Source organism: Drosophila santomea, chromosome 2R (assembly GCF_016746245.2).
Source record: "Drosophila santomea strain STO CAGO 1482 chromosome 2R, Prin_Dsan_1.1, whole genome shotgun sequence".
NCBI classification, from domain to species: domain Eukaryota; kingdom Metazoa; phylum Arthropoda; class Insecta; order Diptera; family Drosophilidae; genus Drosophila; species Drosophila santomea.
The window spans coordinates 12970180-12991938 of record NC_053017.2 but is presented as its reverse complement, the minus strand read 5'-3'; the positions used below and the strand labels follow the sequence as shown (position 1 = coordinate 12991938).

The 21759-nt window shown below is 42.5% G+C and overlaps 1 protein-coding gene and 1 long non-coding RNA gene across 2 annotated transcripts in view; both read right to left on the bottom strand.

The window, feature by feature from the left end:
* Nucleotides 1-21759, bottom strand: part of LOC122756407 — a 70054-nt gene that overhangs the window by 31608 nt on the left and 16687 nt on the right. The window lies entirely within an intron of this gene.
* On the bottom strand, nucleotides 7956-8197 carry LOC120444692. Its single transcript, XM_039624559.1, is given in 2 exon segments — nucleotides 7956-8008; nucleotides 8011-8197. Coding segments are annotated over 2 exon segments (240 nt in total).

Sequence of the window (21759 nt, the reverse complement as noted above, 5' to 3'; positions counted from 1 at the left end):
AGTTCTGGTTCTAGTCAACGTAATTAACCTTTTTCTAAAACTTTTTGCCTGTATTTTTAATAAGCTATATAATGCGGCCAGAACGCAAATGTGGCAAGTGCCAACAAATGAATTGCTTCAGCAGCGGAACGACCTTACATATATAGACCCACAGATATGTCCTTAAATATATATACATACATACTCGTATACTTGCGGGCTAGTACATGTGAGTTTGTCATAATTTCACGTCCATTGTCAGCATTTATTCAGCATGGCGGGAAAGTCAGAAAATGTGGGGGAAACCGAGACGGAAAGGACTGAAAGGACGGCAGACGACATTTATGCTTTATCCTGGCTGGTGTCCTCCCTCCTCCCCTTCTTACCCCATTGTTGTTGCTTTTCTGGGGCGTAATTATTTGTTTTGGCTTGCTGGGTTCATTTACTCCACCGAAAAGAAAATACCCCAAAGGAGTCACACTCGGTGTATGTATTTGCATGTGTTTCTGGTTGCTGTGTGTTTGTTTGTCTGCGTCCTGTGCACATGTGTTTTAATTTCTGTTTGTTGTCTTTCCACAATACAACAATAAAAAAAAAAAAAAAAACTGTAACACTTGTGTCCTTTTCTTGTTGTTTCTGGGTTAAATTTTCAACTCAGCCTTGCCGTGGGTTCAAACCAATTACAAATTATGTCCCAGCTAAGGGTCACCTCTTCCATCTGATTCTAGCGAGGATTGGTGTCCCAGAGATGCCTCTTTATGAGATACTCTTGTCTAAACTATTTATCTTGCTCAGGCGCTGGGGAACTAGAAAATCAATATCTCGCTGTGGGCTGCAAAGCTTTAAAGTGCGAGCTTCGCCGGCTGGGGGAAATCCAGCTGGTAAAACCGGTTTAATGAGCCAGGCTGCTTTCTGGCTGATGGACGCCTTGCACGCAACGACACCAAACATGTCCTGTGCTTATTAAATTTCGTGAGCAATGGCCAAAGGACTTGGCTGTGGAAGTGGAAGTGGCGCTGCAGCGGGGAAAAACGCAAACAAAGCTAAGTAAAGCCGGCAGGATACGAAGGACTCTGGCCGAGAAGAAGGCATAAAAAGCAATGACTTGGTCACGACCAATAAGATTGAAGACAATTCAATTGAAAAGAATCACCGATCGATAATCTTTACCACTGACCGCACACACACGCTCGATGGCCACTGGCCACTGGCCACTGGCCAGCCATGTCCATGTTCCTTAAAGGACCCTGTCCCCATCTGCCCCAGTTTCAGTGCCACATCCTTGCCCTGGATATTCCATCCATTCCATTTACATGTTCAACGCAGGAGTTGCTTTTCCTACATTTCTACTTCCACAGTGCGTTGGCAACTTGAGCGTGTGCTTTTTAATTCGCTTTACTTAGTTCCAAGTGGCCCAGAGCACTCGAAGATAGCACAGCTTTCTTAATTTTGTTTGACTTTAGCTAAAGTTTAATGATAGACTCATGTTCCCTCCTTCACTCCCCCCACGCTGACTGACAAAGGGTGAAGTGAGTGGAAGGAAGTGGAGTCAGGACTCTGGAGAGTTACATTCAAGTGCTCTGTAATCGACTGCAATCAACACGAGCAGCAAGAGGCTTAGTTCATGGAAAGGATAATAATGATGGGATTACGAGGCACTCGCAAAGGGAGTATTATTTAATCACAACTAAAGCAATGCATGCAAAAAGGGAGTTGGCAGTCCAAATCCGCTTGGGGAATTTTATATTATTTTGTATTTAATTTGGCTAATCGCCATAGATATGCGGTGCTAAGCTGGAATTCAGCAACACCATTTGTTTTTCTAGTAATTATTATTGTGAATTTCTAACTATGTTTGTTCTAAAGATTAAATAAATTCATAAATTTTTTTTAAATCTAGCTATGTAGGGTTTTCAGAGCATGAAGGGTGTGTGATCTTGAAAGATAGTCCACTGACCCCAGATGATTATCCGGTACTGCAGCTCATTATCCTAGTTTTTCTGCCGGAGGCGTTCTGAAGTACACAAATACGAGTTCAGTTCTTGGGTACACACGTGCAGTCGCGCCATCTCTGTCGCACTATATACCTCTCCCTTTCAGGCACTCAGTTTAAATAAACAAGGAAGTAATTAACATTTTCGGGGCAGTTCCTCAGTGTTTTTTGCCTCCTCCTGTTACCCAGCTCGTTTCTACTTCATTTACTTTGCTTACTCAAATTTCGGAGCAGCCTATTTACATGGACAAAAACTTTTCTTTTGGGTTATTTTATTTTGTATTTCGTATTTTTTCTTCGTTTTTTGATGTTGTTTATCCCAGCCCTGGGGCTGCACTTTATAAAGTGTTAACTTGCCGAACCTGAACCCTTTTTGCTTTTTTCGGGAACCAATGGTGGGAAGGGGGCTCAGAAACTGCGTGCTTTGGTCATATAAAACTTTGATTCGATATCCGTTCAAGCCGTCTAATGCCCCGTTATGTGCATCCCAAGTATTTATTAATACATTTTATTAAGCGATAAAACAGTTTATGGTGGAAACAAAACGTGTCCCGTCTAATCAAACATTTTATGCGCCACTCTTCAACGCCACCCCACCTGACTTTATATTTGTTTGTATTAAAAATGCATAAACCCATAACCACATAATTAGTTTTTATAAGCGGAGAGCTCCGCACCGAGCTAATTTTGCATGTGACGTGCCACAAATCCCATTTTCTAGCCCGAAATGTTTAACTATGCTTATTTTTATTTAAATAAAGGCCATAAATGCTTATACGGCACACACACCGTGCCTCTGAACTAAACTTTATGGGCCTCATAAAAAGTGGAGCATGGATTGCCGATGGCATAACACCATGTTTACCATGGGGGGAGCTATTCAAGAACTTGCTATTCTGACCCGTCAAAACCATCGAAGAAAACTATGGCCAGCATCAAATCGAATGAGTGATATGACAAATCCGCCAGCGAAACTAGTTTTCTGTTGTGTGAGATCTTATCGGATCCCGGGGACCCAACTCAAGCAACAAATTAACTTGCCCAAAATCACTGGCCCTCGGTTTCTGATTTCATAAAAAATGATATGTCCAACAAAGTTATAAAATCAGCACGCGTAGCCAAAACGTTTAAAATCAAATGCCATCTCCAGCAGCTCCATCATCGGATTCGTATACGAGTTCGGTTGAAGATGAAGGCTGGAGACTCCCCCACAGAGAAATTTATTAAGTGGCCGATAAGCATCTAGGGGCCAAACAAGCGAACCGACTTGACCATTGATTGATATGGTAGATATATAAACATAGATGCGCATAGACATTGCTCACATACAGGCGATTGGTTATGGGCTCTTAATGGCAAAGCTGGACTTACATGTCTGCGGTCCGGGTCATTGATTTTGCCTGGACTAATAATAGAGGTTAACTAAGCTAATGAAAATGGCTTTCGAAAGTTTAAATACTAAATATGAACGCAGTTAACTGGGAAATTTTATTGTCTTTTTCGTGGAGCGAAGCGGAAACGACTGAAGTTTTTACGACCAGGGAATGACGCGTTCTTATCTAAGAATTTTACTTCAACTTCAAAATCGATGATGGCTGTGCCTTTAAAAATTTGGGACTAGAGCTTGGTAAAAGTGCCTTAAATCTATGTTAAAACAAACGCAAGAGAAACCGTTTTAGGTGCAAAAGTACTACATTTAAATGTGGTTAAAGTATTTGAAATAGTTAGTGTGGAACTCTATAAATTCCAATTGAATATTCCCCTATTCTGCACATTATATATGTTAATTTCATAAATTAATCATCATCTTGTGCATAAATTCCCTTCACTTTCTATCAAACTGTCTTTCGTTTTCCGTGAACCTTGAATGCAGACTTAAACAATGTGGAACAATTAATATTCCCCAACTCTCTGCCATGGAATTTCGTATATCAGCAATGATATCTAAGACCCGCATAATACCAGACTATTTCGACTGATTTGGCTTACGGAGCAGCTGCAATTAATTAAATCACTTCGCCTTGATCAGCAAATGAAGCAGTTTTGTTGTGCTGCTATCTACGCACATATCTAATTTAGTATAATGTGCATTATATTCGCTTAGTTTAGTTAAACACGTCGAAATACAAGACATTTGTTTGCGCATACACTGGTACAAAATACACCTGCCCTGCTTTAAAAAGACCCCTCCCCACTGCCATCATCGAACTTGGCAGCCTCATTTGTGAGTCAAAGTTGGGAAAATGTTTGAGTTTAACAGGCCCGCTGGATGATTTTGATGATGATGGTGTGATGGGGAGGCACTGATAAGAGCGCTCGTAATGAGCAAACATTTTAGTATTGAAATTTTAATTAGCTATTGCGCAATAAAAATAAAAAAAGAACGGCCTGAAAAGGAAAACAAGAAATTATGAAAATTTCAGTTCAGTTTGGGTTTTTTATTAAAATTTATGCCCGGTGACAGTTGAACCCCCTTTCATGGGGGAAATTAACCAAAAGCTTGGCCATAAAATGCATTAACTCTGACTGCAGCGGACTGCATAGAATTTTTCCATATTTTACGATTGCGTTTTTTATTGTCTCAACTTTAAGGGATACCCAAAGTAGAGCCGTTGATTGCACGGACCATGCAGGTTGGCATTTTATTAATGAGATTAATCAATTTCGGTTTTCTTCATTATTGCCATGGTTGTTGGCGGAGTTCTGAGTGCCCCATTTCGCCCTTTTTTTGTTCTGTTCCTTTTTTTTTTTTTGTTTACTATAGGTTCTCCTCTAGTGCCGAGTGTATCTGGTATCTGATGGCGTTTTTTACGATGCCTTTCGGTCTCGGATCTTGATATTTATGTGGGAGTCTTTGGCATCGAGGCGTTGCGATGCGGTGCGGTGTGGAGTTTTCAGTTGACGGCTTTTTACGATCTGTCAACGCAGGCCAACGTGTAGAATATATGAGCTCAATTGTCTTTTTTACGACTGCAGCTCATTTGCTTAGCACACCCCGCCCACTTTCCCTTAACCCCTGGCGTCTGTGGCGCAGCCTGTCAACAGTTTACACAAACAGCCAGCAAAGGGAGCATTTTATGTGCACTACAAAATGTATGAAATGTACTGCTAATAGCAACCGACCTGGTCTCCAGGGTCCTGATATGTAGGCCCTCCATATATGTAGTCAGTCATTCCCATACGGAACGCAAGGTGCAAACAACTAAAAAAGGTACTGAACTTAGCCCAGGTTTTACGACTCGCATTGCCAACATGCATCGGCATCTAGGGGTTAAGACTGCCACCTCGATGGAGGAAGCGAAAGTAAATGTTTGACAGTTTATGGCCCTGGCCCAGGAACTCTATTAGCCAACAGATTTGAAAGCACATATGGCCCTTAAAGGGTCTAAGGCCAGCACTAAAATTACCCCTTCCGGAGTGTTCTCTAAATATATAAAAGAGGTGTTTTAAGGTGGTAGGAGTGAAGCGCATTATAAAGTAATACATATTTCCACTATTACTTGAATATTGTAATTTTTAGTTATAGTTACAAAATAAGCAAACGAAACATTCCACAATGCTGTTCGAAATCTGTTCTGCATCTGTACAAGAAATTTGTTTATCCACCGGATTTACACAAACGGCTAAAATGGCATTCCTCAGTCTATTGTTGCCCAACTCATGAATCACTCCCCGACCACAAAAAACAAAAATGCAACCGAATTGCTTCCACAGATGCAATATACCCATAATTTCTTGCAATTTCCGAGCCATTGTTTTGGCTGATCGGCCGTAAAACCAAAATAAAAACTCTGTGGGCCATTTGCGAAGAGCTCAGAAGGCTGGGCACCTTTCTTTGGGTAGCCAAACAATTGACACAAGAGATGGGCAATTAAATTCCGGGAATTATCGGAACTAAACAAGCGACAAACCACAAAAGCGCAGCAGCAGAAGGAAATTGCCGCTCGTAAGGAGTTTGAATCAATGCAACAAAGGTCACCGAAATGAAATGAAATAAGAAAAAACGGCAAAATAAACAATGAACCAGGCTCAAAAGATGAAGCAGGTAGCCGCCGTAGGAGGCTGAGAATGAGTTTGATGCCTCATCATGGCCATCAGGTGGCATGACAATTAAAATTAGGTAACACGGTGAAAATTGGAAAGTTGCCGCCTTCGAGAACTTTGAACCGCCGCCGATCTGCTCCGGATCTGTTCCACTGATCCAAAGACCGCCTTTGATGACCGCCGCCGATCGAAGCGACTTGTGTTGTTAGCGCTGATGAAGTAATTCAGTAATTTGGTCCAGCCGGGCATTTAACTAAAAATATTTTGATTAAAGCCGCCCGGTGGCTTTAAGCCAAGTGTAGTCAGCGGACATCAGAAAATCAATAGACTTCCGCTGCTGCCGCCGCCGTTGCCGCCGCTTTATTTAAATGCTAAGTTCACGCCCAAGTTCTCCACTCGTTTCTGTATTCGCCGTTGTCTCGCCTGTCCATTAAAAGCAAATTCCTCAAAACTTGGCTGCTGTCAGCAGCAAACAATGTCAACATTGCCCGGAACATGGGTATGGGCATCGGGGTTGGATGGTAGTACCAAGCCAAGTCGAGGGTCGCTTCTCGTCCTGGCTCAGAGTTAGAATGGTCACCCCTTGGTGAAGAGATGAACGAGGGCGAAATATTCATGCGAAAATTTGTTAACTTTTTCTTGGGGCCAGGCGGCAAACACACAAAAGGGCTAAGCCATACAATTTGGGGCCATCTATCGCTGTCGCTTCCTACTCCTTTTTTATTCATGAGCACACAAAAATAATACAAATGAAAATAATAAAAATACAAATTGAAAGGAAAACAAAACACTTTTGCTTTGACCCGGCGTTTCGGGACTTTCTCTGTCTGTCTTCTTCTGTGTTTGTGTGGGTGTGTGGGTGTTTGTGGGTGTGTGCGTGTGGCAAATAAAAATAAATATATTATTTTACACGATGCCAAGACGCGCGCCAGACGCTGCTGCACAAATCTAATTCAAATTCAGCTGAAGAAGTGGCAAAATAATGTGCGAGCAGGGCGTGCAGCAAAGTGGGCGGAATGCGAATCCTTTTTGCGTCCTGCGGGCGGTCCGTGACGACCATAAAAAGGCAGGAAAAAGGCGACGCCGGCACAGGCCGCCCATTTGTTGTAGCCTTCACTGCTCCCCCACTCCTCACCACTCCCGCCGGAAAAGCTCGGAAAAGCTGCCACCCCTTTGGAATAACTCACTCATATATGCCATCTAACGACGATTGCAGACTGAAACCAATACGTGTCGCTGGGTGTAAGATACATTAACATATTTGTTTTGTCTCTGCTGTGAGTTGGTTCTCCTTCTTCGATTTCTCTAAAACATATCCACTCTCCCTTTCGTTCGCATGGAGTCTTAAAGTGTACTAGAAGTTATGCTGACAATGGATAAGTGTAAAATGGGTACTGATATTTATGGTTAAATGATCGAATTTCAAAGCACTTTGTAAGCTGTGTGATACCATTTAAATTTTACATTTTACAGAGTTCCGAACTCACATTTTACAAAGTGTAGATTACCTATAGATCAATACTTTTATCATTGGCCATTTCGATAACAACAATTTCTTTAACTCACAGTAGTTGATTATTGCAAGCTAGTTCTTAAATCCTATAAATCACACATTAAATGCACCACTTTCTCGGCTTAACAAGTTGTGCTCCGCTTTTGTTTAGGGTATTTGCTTTTCCAATCCAATTTATTCTATATATAACGAATCGTTTAATGAATTCCATATTTCGCTTTGCCAGGGAATTCCCCCCTTTGGGAGATTCTAACAAGCTCTGGCAGCTGTCCCGCAGTTTTCTCGCCCAGCAAGGAGACCCCAGCCTCCACCTCCACATCCACGTCCCTCCATCCCCATGGCTTTTCCATCTGAGCACTCGTTCCGTTCCGCCCGTATCCACTTAGACAGCTCAGGCATAAAAAACATATGTTGCCTTTGGTCCTTTTACTCCTTCTGCTGCCGTGTCCTTCGAGTCACCCAGAACCACCCACTCGGTTGGTTGGTTGGTTGGTTGGTTGTGCTTTTTCCAACAATTGGTTTTTAGGTGGCAGTCGAGCACATTTTAAGTGGTAATCATTTACGCTTCGCAAATAAATACCGAGTTTGTGATTTGAATTTTCCTGCCATTTCCATTTTCCTCGCTCGCTGCCAGATTCTGCTTGTGTTTTATTTTCATTTCGAGCCATCCTTTCCTCCGTTTGTTTTCGTTCTGTATCGCAATCGCTGTTCTCGGCTTTTCTTTTCGTTTTATTTCACAGCTTTCATTTTCGTGGGCCGCCCCTTGTCATAAAAACGGCGACCGTGGGACATTGTAAATTTTAAAGGTTAACCCTTTTCGCTTCACTTTTATGGTAGAAGCCCAAGTCCGCTGGGATTAGGTTCTCTTTCAGCTTGGCTTCCACTCTAAGCAAATCCCTTGCCCAAAACTTATTATTGATCATCGGTTGTTAAGAGCTGGAACTGGTTTTCCAATTACCCTCGCCCGGCACTCATTAACCCATTAGGTCCAGCCTATTAAGTTAACCTGAAGTACTTTCGTTGGATCTGGTTTAAAAGTAAAAACCCGAAAACAAATGAAAGTTCCCATTGTTCGGAAAATGGCTCTAAAGAACTTCAGCTGGCCGAAAGAGATCTAACCAAAACTGAGCAACCGCAGATGCTGACTGATTATTAGATCTGCGTCTGGAATTCTGGCTCTGTTAATGATCTGCACGCTGCTCTCCAAAGAAACACATTACACTGTCCAAATATCTTCTAAATGTTTATCTACAAAGATTTAGTTTTAAATGATACATATAAATACGAAAGCGATTTTAGCCATCAGTTTTGCTGCAGTCCCAGAATTTCAACATAAAAGCCATTTACGCAGCTTATGAAAAGTTGATTGTGCTACATTTTATATTATATGTATATACCTCTTTTTTCTCTGTGTACCGCGAGGGAGACTAAACCTGATCTCTGAGTAACGCGATCAGGTGCGAACAAAATTATCAGCCCGTGGGCACAGCGAAGAGCCAAATAAAAAAGGGAATATAAAAAAGAAAACCAGAAGAAATCAAAACTCGCCGCGAAGTTAATTATAATTGCCTGGGCAAAAATACAAAGAGGGGAAAAAATAAATAAATAAAGGTTGTTGCCTGGTTGACTTGAAAACCGTGGGCTGGTTCAGAGGAAGGGGGCGGGGCTGGCCGGTGGTCGGTGGTCGGTGGTTTTATTATTGATTCGGCGCTCGGATTTTTATTTTTGAAGTGTGCGTGTGCCGGCATCCTAAATTATTTTTCATTTGAGGCACGTCGTTGGGCCCTAACTATATGAAATATCATTCGATGGGCCCGTGAATGGGAATGCCTTTTCATAATTATATTTAATTTCAAGGTTGCGCCTCGACGGAAGACAACAAATAATTGTCGGAGATAATCGGCGAGCTGTCGCGGCTGCTTAGCGCCTTGTCAGAAGAATTAGCCGGCAGCAATACCAGAAATAATAATAAAAAAACAAAAAATATTAATAAAAAAATAAAATCCAGATACCAGCTGCTGAATACATTTGAGTGGGTGTAATTATGACAATTGAGACCAATTCGACGGCCGACCAATGGAATATGGAATGGGAATTAGCTCAATTGCAGTTCTCGAATGTGTGAATGGAGATTGGAGAACAATCAATGGCTAATGGATTTGATATTGAAGAGCGACGGCTGTATTGGGGTTTGTGGCACGATTAAGCGAAATTGATATTGATAGATAGAGATGCAAATCTGTTTTTGCATTGAATCTGGTTGCATATCCGAGTGCAAAAGTGGGAAAAACGATAGATGCAGCTGTTGCCAAGCCAATGTGCCGATTTAATTTTCCTTGGCAAAATATAATTTGATTCTAGTCTATAGAAATAGTTTAGCTACTTTAAATTGGCCATCTAAGATTCTAGCAATGGAGCATCCTGTGGCTTAGTTGTTGCACCTATTGCTTAACTGCTTTACTGTGGGAAACCCACAAATCAATGGCCAATAAAAATGCAAGCAAACCAGGTCAATGGGTCTGGTGGTCGGTGTCTGTAGGAAGTTCTCAAATTAAGACATACAATTCGAAGAAACGACTTCCCCAGCTAGGGAGCTGTGGAGCTGAGCAGCTGGGCAATAAAACACCGTCTGCAGTGTGAATTGAGCAGAGTGCTTTTCCACACAATAATAGAGGAAACATTTCGCCCGACATCTGTTTTGTTTGACATATCAATTTCCCGAAGCGTGTAAACATATCAAATCGATCGCACAACTTGTCATGTCCCAAAACAGATCGAATGGAGCCGGCAACTAAGGCCAATCTCTGGATGTTGGACACTAAATGAAATTGTAAACACAGCAAACATAACTGTGACGCTGGGCCTTCGACTGTGACGTATTGTGCTTAATGTTCAATGTTCAATGGAAATTAACACGAAATCGAATCGAATAGCAAACAATCCGAGTGAACGGCCCAAAAACCAAAACCAAAACCTATTCGAAGCAGCTCAATTTGATTTTCGAGTTGTTGTCAGAGAAAAAAAAAGGCCGGCTTGTTGTTGGGCTTTCAACGCCTGCGCAAAAGTCAAGCGCTACAAGAGTCATAAATTGAACTACAACATGCCGCCGAACAACAATGCCACAGAAATGAAAATCAACAACACGAACACTTTTGTCGTGCATTTTGCGCCACACCCAGCAAACAATTTAGTCAATATAGTCGGGGGAAAATACAGATATGCATCAACTGGCAACGAACACCGCCCCGTTCGTTCGTCTGTCTTCCTATGCTAAACAGCCTGCAGTCGGAGTCGCTTTAACTTATTGAATTTCACACGCAAAATGGAGTACGATAAGCTCTCCAGCCAGGTGATCTTGGAGCCCCACCTATGCACATACATATGTAAGTCACTTTCGTGCCCCAGACCACGAACTCTATGGGGTTAGTCATGTGACTGGGGCCATGAGATCAGATCACTCAGAACAGAGAACACAGAACACAACCTTCAACGCCGGCTCCAGCTGGGATCTAATGTGTTAGCCGCTGATTTCTGGCAGATATACGAGTGTTTGGACACGGATCACTGATTGGTATTTCGCTGCAGGTTTATCAGAATCAAATATGCTTAACTCGAAGAAAAGCCTATGGAACTCTACTGCTCTTCTTATTTATTTAATTTATTTCTTTCTATTAACAAGTGGAAAATGTCCTGTGAGCTCAAAATGTACGACCTTGTATGCGATGTTTCTAAACTATGTGCTCATAATTCCCAAGTCATTTTTCGGTGAATCTACCGTTGCGTGTATTGACTTTGCCACACCTCATGGTCATTTTGTTTTGCCATACATTCTGCCAATTTAACCCTAGAAATGCAGTGCAATGTGGATGATTTATTAATTTCTGGCCCAGCACCTGTTCGCATATAATCGATATGCAAGCCCGTGCTGCCTGTCATCGATTGCCAGATGCTGATGCAAATATTTATCAGCTGCAACCATGCTGCACTGACCCATAAAAGCTGCATAAATATTCATTGCTAGGCGCCGCGTCGCAGAGCTGCATTTACAATAAAATGCAAATGTATCAATTAAAGTGTGTTTTATTTTGTCAACAGCAAGGGATTCCAATAGTACTGGCGGTACTGGCGGTACTGGTACGCATTATATACCACATAGGGTGGTCGGGGGCAGAAAGACAGTGGCGCACTAGAGACGACACTTGGATTGGCGGAGTACGACGACGTAGAGTGGTGGTCGTATCTCTGGTTGTTGACCTCGCACAATGGGGGAAACGGGCACCACATACTGGCAACACATGGAGTATAGAGCATAGAGCGTGTGCACCATTATGCGACAACGAAGCGTAGTTTCACTTACAATTAAATGACGAGGTCGCTGTTGCTGTCGCTGTCGCTGTCGATGACGACAATTGTCCGCCACAAAGCAACGGGACATCAATAAAGCTGAAGACCTCCTCCTCCATCTCCACAAAGGCCAGCACTCAAAACCCTACCCATGTGAGCAGTTTGCTTCGGTTTGCCCCGGTCAATGTGCCAGTTGCCCGCATTCGAGCAATCAGAAACCGAAAGGAAACCCTCGGTCGCAAGCTGCAAGTGGCTAGTTGCAACATGTAATTGAGTCATTATGTAGTATCCCCCGATTTGCATCAGGCAATCGCAGCTCATGCAATTATCGCCCAGCGCCACACGTGCATTCCATATGCCATGCAGGGCTCAAAAATTATATAAATTTCATCATCAGCTACGCTACGTTTTAAATTAAATAAATAAAGTTGTTTTGTCTCCATAAACTTTTTGAAATGCGCAATCCAAACAAAATGTATTTTAGACATATTGTTCTAAAATGAATGAAACGTTACATATCTTGTTAGTGTCTTAGAAGATCCAGTTACTATAACAACCTTTTATAATCCTGTATCATAAACCTATTGGTTTTTTCTGGCAATTCAAACCCTGTTTGCTTTCAAGTTAAGCTTTCGGTATTTAAATGTAAACGAAATATCCGAAAACCATAATTGTTTGTGCTTAAAACTTTAATATTAGGCGTCAGATAGATTAGTAAAGATAGATATAAAATGACCCACATTGCGTGAATTTTTTCAGGTTTTGTAACCAAGTCCCTCTTGGCATCGCCACTTCTCTGTAATTCCACTTTTTTTGATTGACAGTGCGGTTTCCGGCCCTCTGCTTTGCTTTGCTGCACACCAAAAATTTATGTTTATTGGCGTTTGTCAACAATTTATTTAAATTTATTGTGACAGCATTTTTTGTGCTGCATCGCCGTCGTGTTCCCTTGTTTTGCTGCAGGTTCCGCTCCGATCTTGATGTATTAATCGAGGGGACAGGGGAAAGCGTTAATCATCTGCAGATGATAGATGCCATGTTCGGCCAACAATTAAATATGCAGGTGGAGCAATTAGCTCTTCAGGGGATGAATATTCGTAGGGGCAAGGAGCACAACTTATTAGTTATAGCCGATCAGTCATCGTTAGTTGAAGTTGCAGAGGCGTGTTTTAGCTTCAGTTATTGATCGTTAGGAAGTCTTTAAAGCAGGCTCATTATGAACGGATCGTTTACTGCGATAATTAGATGCTTCTCCAGTCTTTACATTTTACTTTCACTATAATTCGAGCTATTAGTTGTATTTTTGGAATTTGTTTGAATGTAAATGATTTTTTGTATGTGATTCTGGGTGGCGCCTCAATAAAGTCTCACTACTAGACCGTGTGCTTCTTGGTTGAATGTGTGTAAATATATAACCATCTGCTTTCGCTTTCATATTTTTTAAGGCCCATCTATCCTCTGACTAACCCCTGAAATTTATACCCCCAGGATGTGTTCAGCGGTTCTCAAGAACTTCTGAGTCCTTTTTTCGCATCTCATGCGAACCCACAATCATCGATGACTAATCCGACTTTAGTTTAATTTCTCTTTCGCTTAATTTATTGTTTAATGGCCCCCAGCGAGCCGGCAACGTATGAGAATAAATATAAAAAGGAGCTAAGAGCGGAAAGCTGAAAAGCAGAAAACCGCAACCCTTTTGGCCAGTCTGCCGTTTTAACCATTTAGCCTTTTGGTCGCTGCTTATTTACGTTCTCCGACGGTAAAGGCAACCTGTGTCCAAAAACTACAAAACATGCGCTGGCATAAATCATAAGCGTCGGTGAGTTGCCCAGAAACCAGGTTTAAAGATACAGATGCAGATAGAGATTCGGACTTGGACTCGCATTCAGAATCGGATATGGATATGGATGCGGATACACACGGCGAAGCAGAGGCAAGTCGAACTTTTTAACAAGCATTTAACGATTTAATTTGGCAAATACGCCGATGGTAGGGGCAAACTTTTGCTAGCCAAGGGATCCGGCAACTGTAGTGCCCAGCGGATATTTATGGATCGGAGGCGCAACCTTGCCAAAAGATGAAACGCAACGAGAAAAATTCCCAAAATGCGACTGGGGAATCGCTAACTGCCAGCCCAAACCATTTTCATTCCATTTGGGTATCCCATATGCAAAAGTGCCCAGAATGCGGACAGTCGTTCAATTCAGGAGGAGAGGGTTTCGAATTGGGGGTTTCTGAAAGGAAAGCAGCATATGTGTGCGAGTGGCGAACTGCCGACTGCAAATGGAGCACATAAATTATATTCCATTCGATGATATTTGCGTTTTGCTGCTCTTTATTTAAAAAGAAGCGGCGCTGTTGGCCAAGGGCCCAAGTTGAAATTCAGCGAGGATTTGCTGGATAGCAGTGGGTAAGATGGACCAAGAGGCCTTGCCACAAAAAAGATTTAAACGAATAAAAAATATATTTTTGGTATCTTTTATCCTTTGAGGTATCTTTTAGAGGTATCTTGGTTAATGTATAGTCACAACTTTACAATATTAATTTATCAGTACGTCTAAGGCAATCTTAAGTAAGCACACACATATATTTTTCGATAAGTGTTAAGTTTAATGATTTCAGGTTACTGGGCATGCGGCATTCGTTTCCTTCTCCACTCGCCACTCTTACTTGTTAAGTTTTCAACTCTGGCGCAGTCAGCAATTTGCTTTGGCCATATTTTTCCAGTTCTCCAGACTACACACATGCATTTTAATGCCCTCAGCTCGACGCTTTTTTTCACTTCTTTTCTATTTGCTTTCGACATTTGAAATGTGCCTTTGACTTTGCGACTGCTGCTGCAAAGTTGCCGGGGTGTGGAAGGCGGTCCGAGTTCAAATTAAAGGATTCAAGGCTCGACCGCAACCCATTTATCGAGTGGAGCGGCTTTTTTTCTATCTCTAAAGTAAATGCGGCATAATTTATGGGGACTGGGCCATTAAAATATATGTAGCTATATAAATACTCGTACGTAGCGGTACATAACATATATAATGGATTCCAGTTGGATTTCGCTGTGGCCCGATTATGGGCCATTTGTTATGCGGGGAGGCCTTTAATTTATTTTTATCTTTGGCTGCTAATTGCAGTTCTCAGCAATTGATTTAAATTATCTACCGAATGTGCATGCATGCTCTCTTTTATTTATATCCATATAAATATTTCATAAATCTACGGTCACCATTGGGTTAACCACTGCTGAAAAACTTTGCAATTAAGCTGGCTATAAACAAAAACAACAACAAATTATCGCATCGCATTTGAGACAAATGCAAAAAATTGCAAAAGGGTTGAATAAAAAATCTAGTTTATTAAAAAGTCTGTCAGTGGCATATGGGCAACGTTTTATTGTTGTCACTGTCGGCATAAAAGTTTCATAAACATATACATAAATTAAAATTAATGTTCCACCTAGCACAATTTATGATGAGCAGCCAAGACCATTTAAACCAATACCAATTAAATAATCAAATATTTTCTCACAGCAAGTTAAACGTAATAAACGAGCTGCAAATTCGTTGTAAGCAGTCTCTGTGTCCAAACTTTCTGGGAAACTCGGCGCCGGGCCATTAACAACACATACACAACAGCCAGTTGACTGCTGCCATAATGGCCAGTGAATTAAGAATTTAATTTATTAACAAACTGTTTTCGCTATCTGCCTGCAACAAACAGAAAGAACAGTCCGTCGTTGGCTTTGCATTAAGAATTAACCAGTTGGGTTTGACGAGGCAGCCTTTATCGGTGGCAGACGAGACTTCAACTTTTAATAGTTTAAAAGCCCGCCCCAGAGCAAGTCAGAAATTACGAGAGCGAATTAAGACTGTTGAGTCAAAGATAAAATGCATCACAAATATGGAAATTACGTCTTCGCCTCGGCCAGGGAAACAAATTGCACTAAATTGATAATTAGATGGGAACCGTTGGGTGGGAAGTGGAGCAGGGCAATTACCCCGAGGAGAATTCGTCTTCATTGGACTTCGTATAAGATGTTGTGCGGGAAAACGGAGCAGAGTAACTGCCCCTGCGGTTATGACATTCACTCACAACTCGTCTATTTTCGGATTTATTTGTGATGCAAACATAGGCGTCTGAGGGGCCTTAAAATTTGGGTTCAGTCAGAGCTACTGTCAATTGCATCATTAAATAGTACACTGCATGACGAACTTATTAGTATAAATGCTTTGCGGTTATTATATTTTACATTATGCTTTAAGTGTCTAGATTTGTCTAAAGAGCAGTATCATTAGGCTGTACATATATTGTAAGTATATTTCGATTTGTGCCACTTCCCGTTTCTTAGCCCAAAACTGACTTGCGCACCCACTTAGCTCCACTGACCCCAGAGTTGCAAGTCCCACTTACCCAGTTGGCTAATACAGCCGGATCCTTTTATTGCTTCCTCCTCCGGCGTCTGGAGCACCCTTCTTTCGGTCTGCCAATTTATGACTTTTGAGTACGCATCCATATATCATTATAATTGTCAATAATCGTTCGATTTATTTATATTTTCTCATATGTGCGTCGACATTTTATGGCCATTTGGCCGGGGCTCATAAAACTGCGACATTCTTTTTTATTGCCCCGCCTGACTCGCATTTTCGCTACTTGCTGCTTTTCATAAATCATGCGAACATATAAGAGCAAAAGTATTGCATTGTTATACGAAAGACATTGCCCGGTCGTCCCCAGAATTTTATTAGGCATAACTTCTTCCTGCATTTGCATAAATACGAAGGTCGGATCCGGTCTTTTGGTTCAAATGCTGCTTGTCAGGCCTGCTTTACCGAGATCAAAGGACGTTATCAATATTTAAAAGCCAGCGAGTCAAGGTCACAAAAGGCCCAGAAACGACCCACCCAGACAGCAGGGTGGGAAAATTACAAAAAAATAAAGCGCCCAGTCCAAACTAGCTAACTGTCAGCGGGCTTAACTTTACAACGTTGCATGAATAAAAATTTAAATAATTTATAAAATTTGTTACTTATGGCGCCTGGCACACAAACAGCCCCCGGGCTGCCTCAAGTAAATATGGCCAAAACAATGTGAGCTTCCTGTAGCCTCACTACAGGACGGAAGCGAAACGGTGGCGTATGCGTAATGCGAAATGCCGGTAAACGCGACCAAAATGGTGGGCGGGAATTGGGGACCATCGGGCTTAAGCTTCTGCTGCTTTTGGCCGCTTTATGTTCTTTATTTTTAACGAATTTTTATGATGTCTACGGCATGGGCAGACATTCTTTCCGCCACCGGCGTGGTGGTACATTAAAAAGCGTCTACAGGGTCCTGCTACTTCCTCCCACTTTTTGCATACTTTAGTGTGTAGTGCCGAGTGGCGTAATTCCCGGTGTTGTGTCTCCCGTTTTGTTTAATAGCGCGGCTTCTATATGCTAAATGGAAGTTCTGCTTTCAGCTTGCCATTTGGGAAAAGCCACCACTGGCACCACCCGCAAGCGTAGGAAATCCCGACACCTGAGCTTATTGATTTGTCGCTGGATTCCAGGATACAGAAGCCAGAAGCACCTGGCCCACACTGCGAGTGTGTAATCCGCTTGGCTGCCTTATTTTTGCGTAATTTAATAACATTGTTTAACATAATTGACAATTGAAGCGGAGACAACGTCGCTTATCAGCGGCTTAATACCTGCCATCGACATGCCTAAGCTGAAAGTGTAATGAAGTTTGAAATTTTGGAAAAATAAAATAAATAGCCGACATGAGCAATCTTCTTGGGTTAGAGAGACAATGAAGCCCCAGGCGCCTTACATTTTTTAAGTAGCCAAATTGTCGGGGGCTGTCCAAAAACCTTATCTCATTTAATATTTAAATAGCTCGAGAGCGTTTTGGCAAAATTGTTATGAATTTTCCCACGCACACACAGGCGACGGGCGTCATAAAATTTTAATTAGTCGCCTGTGCACATACACGACGCATGCCAGCAATTTGAACTCTTTGAAAACTTTTGCCGGCACACAGTGCGTATGCGTTATTCATATGTATAAGATATGAGACATGGAATTGCGACTGTCGTTCAGCAGCCAGTCATTTTTTTTTTTTCCTTCTGTTGGGCTTCCAAGCTCTCGTGTGCAGTCAGTCAAATTGCAGCGGGGATTCTGAAGAGGGCAGGACGAAGCCGAAGCCGAACCAAACCAAACCGAACCGAACAGGACCTCCTTTACGCAAATGACAAACTGACGTACGTGACATTTATGCGAATTGGCAGTCGTTGGCAATAGCATAAATTCATATAGGTTCGCATATATAGATATATATCTGGCGGAGGAGCAGAAAGCCCGCACATAAAATGTGTGTCAGTTGCATATGTTATGTGCACATTTACAGGGGTATATAAAATTTGTGCCATGCCAAGTGATTTTTCTATGGCGCATTTACTAAATGTTTAAGTGCATTTGGGAGATGGCAAAGTATCTCAGCTGAATGGCATGTCAAGGCTTCGCCGGCGCTTTTCTCCGTTTATGTTAAAGTGTCATTTCTCGGAGAGGTGTGCAAAAGCAAAATATATTCCAACTCTGGGACCAACCGAAGAATTTAAATTTCAAATAAGCGGGGGTCGAAATAAACTTACGCAAATTGAGCGGCAAACGGGTCACAGAAAACGATTCGGTTTTCCTTTTATGCCAGCTGTATCTGTACCTTTTAGCATTTTACCTGGCAATTTGGCAAAGTCAAGCCGAGTTGCTATGTCGTTTCATTAAAATGTAATGAAACCTTTCGATCGATTGCGCATAAAAATGTTTGCTATAAAATTTTAAATACACCAATACCAATTCACATCAGCATCAGTCTGTCTGTCTGTCTGCCTGAGCGAGTGTGTTTGCAATAAAATGAAGTTGAACAAATCGCATAATAAAAAGAAGATACACAAAATGGTAGGGGCGAAAAAAGGTGGTTGAGGTTCGAGGGCTTCAGCAATTTTTTGGGTATACGCCATAAAATTTTCGCCAAATGTCGTTTGATACGAACACACGCTTATCACACACGCATGGCACACAAGCACATTATGAAGTCGTAATATTGTGTTTGTGTTCGTAATGTAAACGTTGTTCTCATGTAAAAGGGACACGCAAAACCGCGCAACAAATATAAACATATCGAACACACACACAGTAACAGCAGCAGCAACAACTACACACAAAGACAGCGGCGGCAATAATAACCCCATCACGTATACGCCGCGTTGTGCGGCTGCTATACACGTGTGTTGTGTCCTGTGTTCTGGGATGTAGGTGATGGGTGTTGGGTGTTTTGTGTTGGGTGTTGCCTGTTGGGTCTCGAGGCCCTGGATCCCGGGACCTCGGTCCCGAGTCCCTCGACTCTCCTTTGATAAAATGACATTAAGAAGTCGTGACAATGCCACTAACTGAACCAAAGAGGACGCCACCCGTTGCCGCAGCCAGTCAGCCAGTCAGCCATCCGGACACACAGACATTCAGACAGAGAGGCAGCCGTCAGCTGGAGCAACACTCGCGACTTGACAAGCCGCACAGTGGTGCTAGTTAATGTTAAAAAGCTAGTTATGTTAAAATATGTTAATAAATGTGGTTAATCTCAGAAGTTTTTATAAGTCGAACAGTGTTTTACTAATAATTTCACTCTTTTAACCAAAATTAAATCTGTACAATTCTTGTATCTATGAACTCTTGGTCAGATGCCATAAAATCATTATTTTGGATAGATGTGCCTTGGATATATAGTGTATATAGCATTATTTTGGTTAAATGTGCCTCGGGTATATAGTCTATATAGTAGTTTAGCCCACCGTTTTTTAAGCATTCACGCCCACTCATATGACTCTGACCGGCATTTCTATCTTCATCTTGGTAGTACTCGTACTTTGCAAGTGCCGAACGCCCCACATCGTTCCACTCACTCAGTTGCCCAGGTCTATCTGCACTGTAATGTCCTTTGAGATATGGCAAAGCGGCGATTCCACTCGAAATAAACTTGCCGCACACTTCCCACCCACCCACCGTCTACTCCTCGAAAATGCGTGGTACAGTTGTGTCAACAATGCGAACGTGCCAATGTGCACATTATGTGGAGTTACTTTTGCCCGGAGAAGGGGTTACAAAGCAGCCGGGGGACTGGGAAAATTAAATAGAAATTGTATGGCAGCACCCACCGAAAAATGTTGTGGTCGCCAGTTGGCTGTTGTCCTGGCATAAAATTGAATTTGTCTAATGACAAGTTGGGAGCCCACTTTCCTCTTCTTTGCTGTCAGTCGTCTAATGGCCAACTACTGCGTACCGAGTACAATAACTGTTTGCCTAACGTGCGGCAGTTAGGAGTAACAGCCGTGAGCTACAGGTATTCTGGGTATCATGGGTATCCTGGGTATCATGGGTATCCTGGGTATCCTGGTGGGGTTCAGCTGCCATAGGAACCCACGCCCTACCTGACTGGCAAACAGGAAAACAGGGGTTTGTTCAACCAGAAGGCCCAAAATGGTAACACACGCTCTTGGCGAGTACCAAAAATTAATGGCATTTTAATTGTGGCCTAGTTGAACCACTTATTTGAATTGTGTGTTGTTCGTGAGGTCTGCCTTTTTGCACTTTTTACCACTTTTACCAGTAGACTTCCTGTAGTCCGGCAACAGAGTTCTAGAATGCTGAATTCATTTGTGGCCAGCTCAAAAGTATCCTCTTACCGCTTTGCCTCGCTTAGCTGTCAATTGTTTGGCACCTTCTCGAATGGCTTGTCATAACGCATATGAAATTCGAGCAGATTTCAGAGCAGCAGGTTTACTTTTACTCCCCCATTAAAATTGTTCTCGGTAACAAAGAAAATTCATAACGAACGAATAAACGAACGAGTATTTGTGTGCATGTGTGTGTGTGTGTGGGTTTGGGCAGTCGAGATTCTCCGACACAGATACCCGTGGTTTTGGCCCGGCCACTGGCTGGCTGGCTGGCTGGCCCACAATGTCCAGGAATCATGATTCCGGACTCACAACTCACCACCGCACCGCCGCACCACCGCACCACCTTCGAAGTGGTATGCATGCCTGAGCACTGAAGTCCTGGGCAGGTTCGAAAATTGTATGAATATGAAAGTGATGAAAACTCGACGATAACGTGCCAAGGTCGTTTCCGGCCGCGTGCATATGACCATATATACCAACCATATAGACCAAGCCATGCCATAGCATACCATACCATATACCCTTCGAAACAATGCAATGCGGTTAGCTGATGTTGGCCAACTCACTCCTGGCCAAGTGGGTCTTTAAGTAAAACCCACTTTGTGGCCAGCGTGCCGCAAAGAAAAAGTTGCCACAAACGGACGTACGTCGGCAATTTCAATTTGGTTCTAAGCACCTTTGACTGATGGTTGGGTTTTTGGGGCTTGATGTGGGGTTTCTGGGTGATTATTGAGTTGTTGCCGATAAGCTGGCCATCTGAGTAATGAGCCCCCCGTTCCTGAGCTCGGCTCTGTTCCTTCATCATGCAACACTTCAAAGGGCTAATCAGAGCTGGCACTGGCCTGAAATTCAAAACGCTGGCCGACGACCGACCATCCGACCATCCGACCACCCGACGATGACTGCTTCCATTGTCTGCCACTTGAAGAACCTGCACGAAAATATTTAATTACCGCACAGAGTCAAAATTAATTATGACAGCTGTCAGCTGAGTGTGCCAGACCGAAGACCAAGACCAAGACCAAGACCAAGACCAAGTCCAAAACCAAACCATACCAAACCAAAAAAGCTCTGTTCACAATGGCAGGTGGTGGAAAATGAAGCGTACAGGCGAGGCCCAAATGGATGGATTCCAGCGTTAAAGGGAGCGACAATGACCACGCTGAATGGAGATGATGAAAT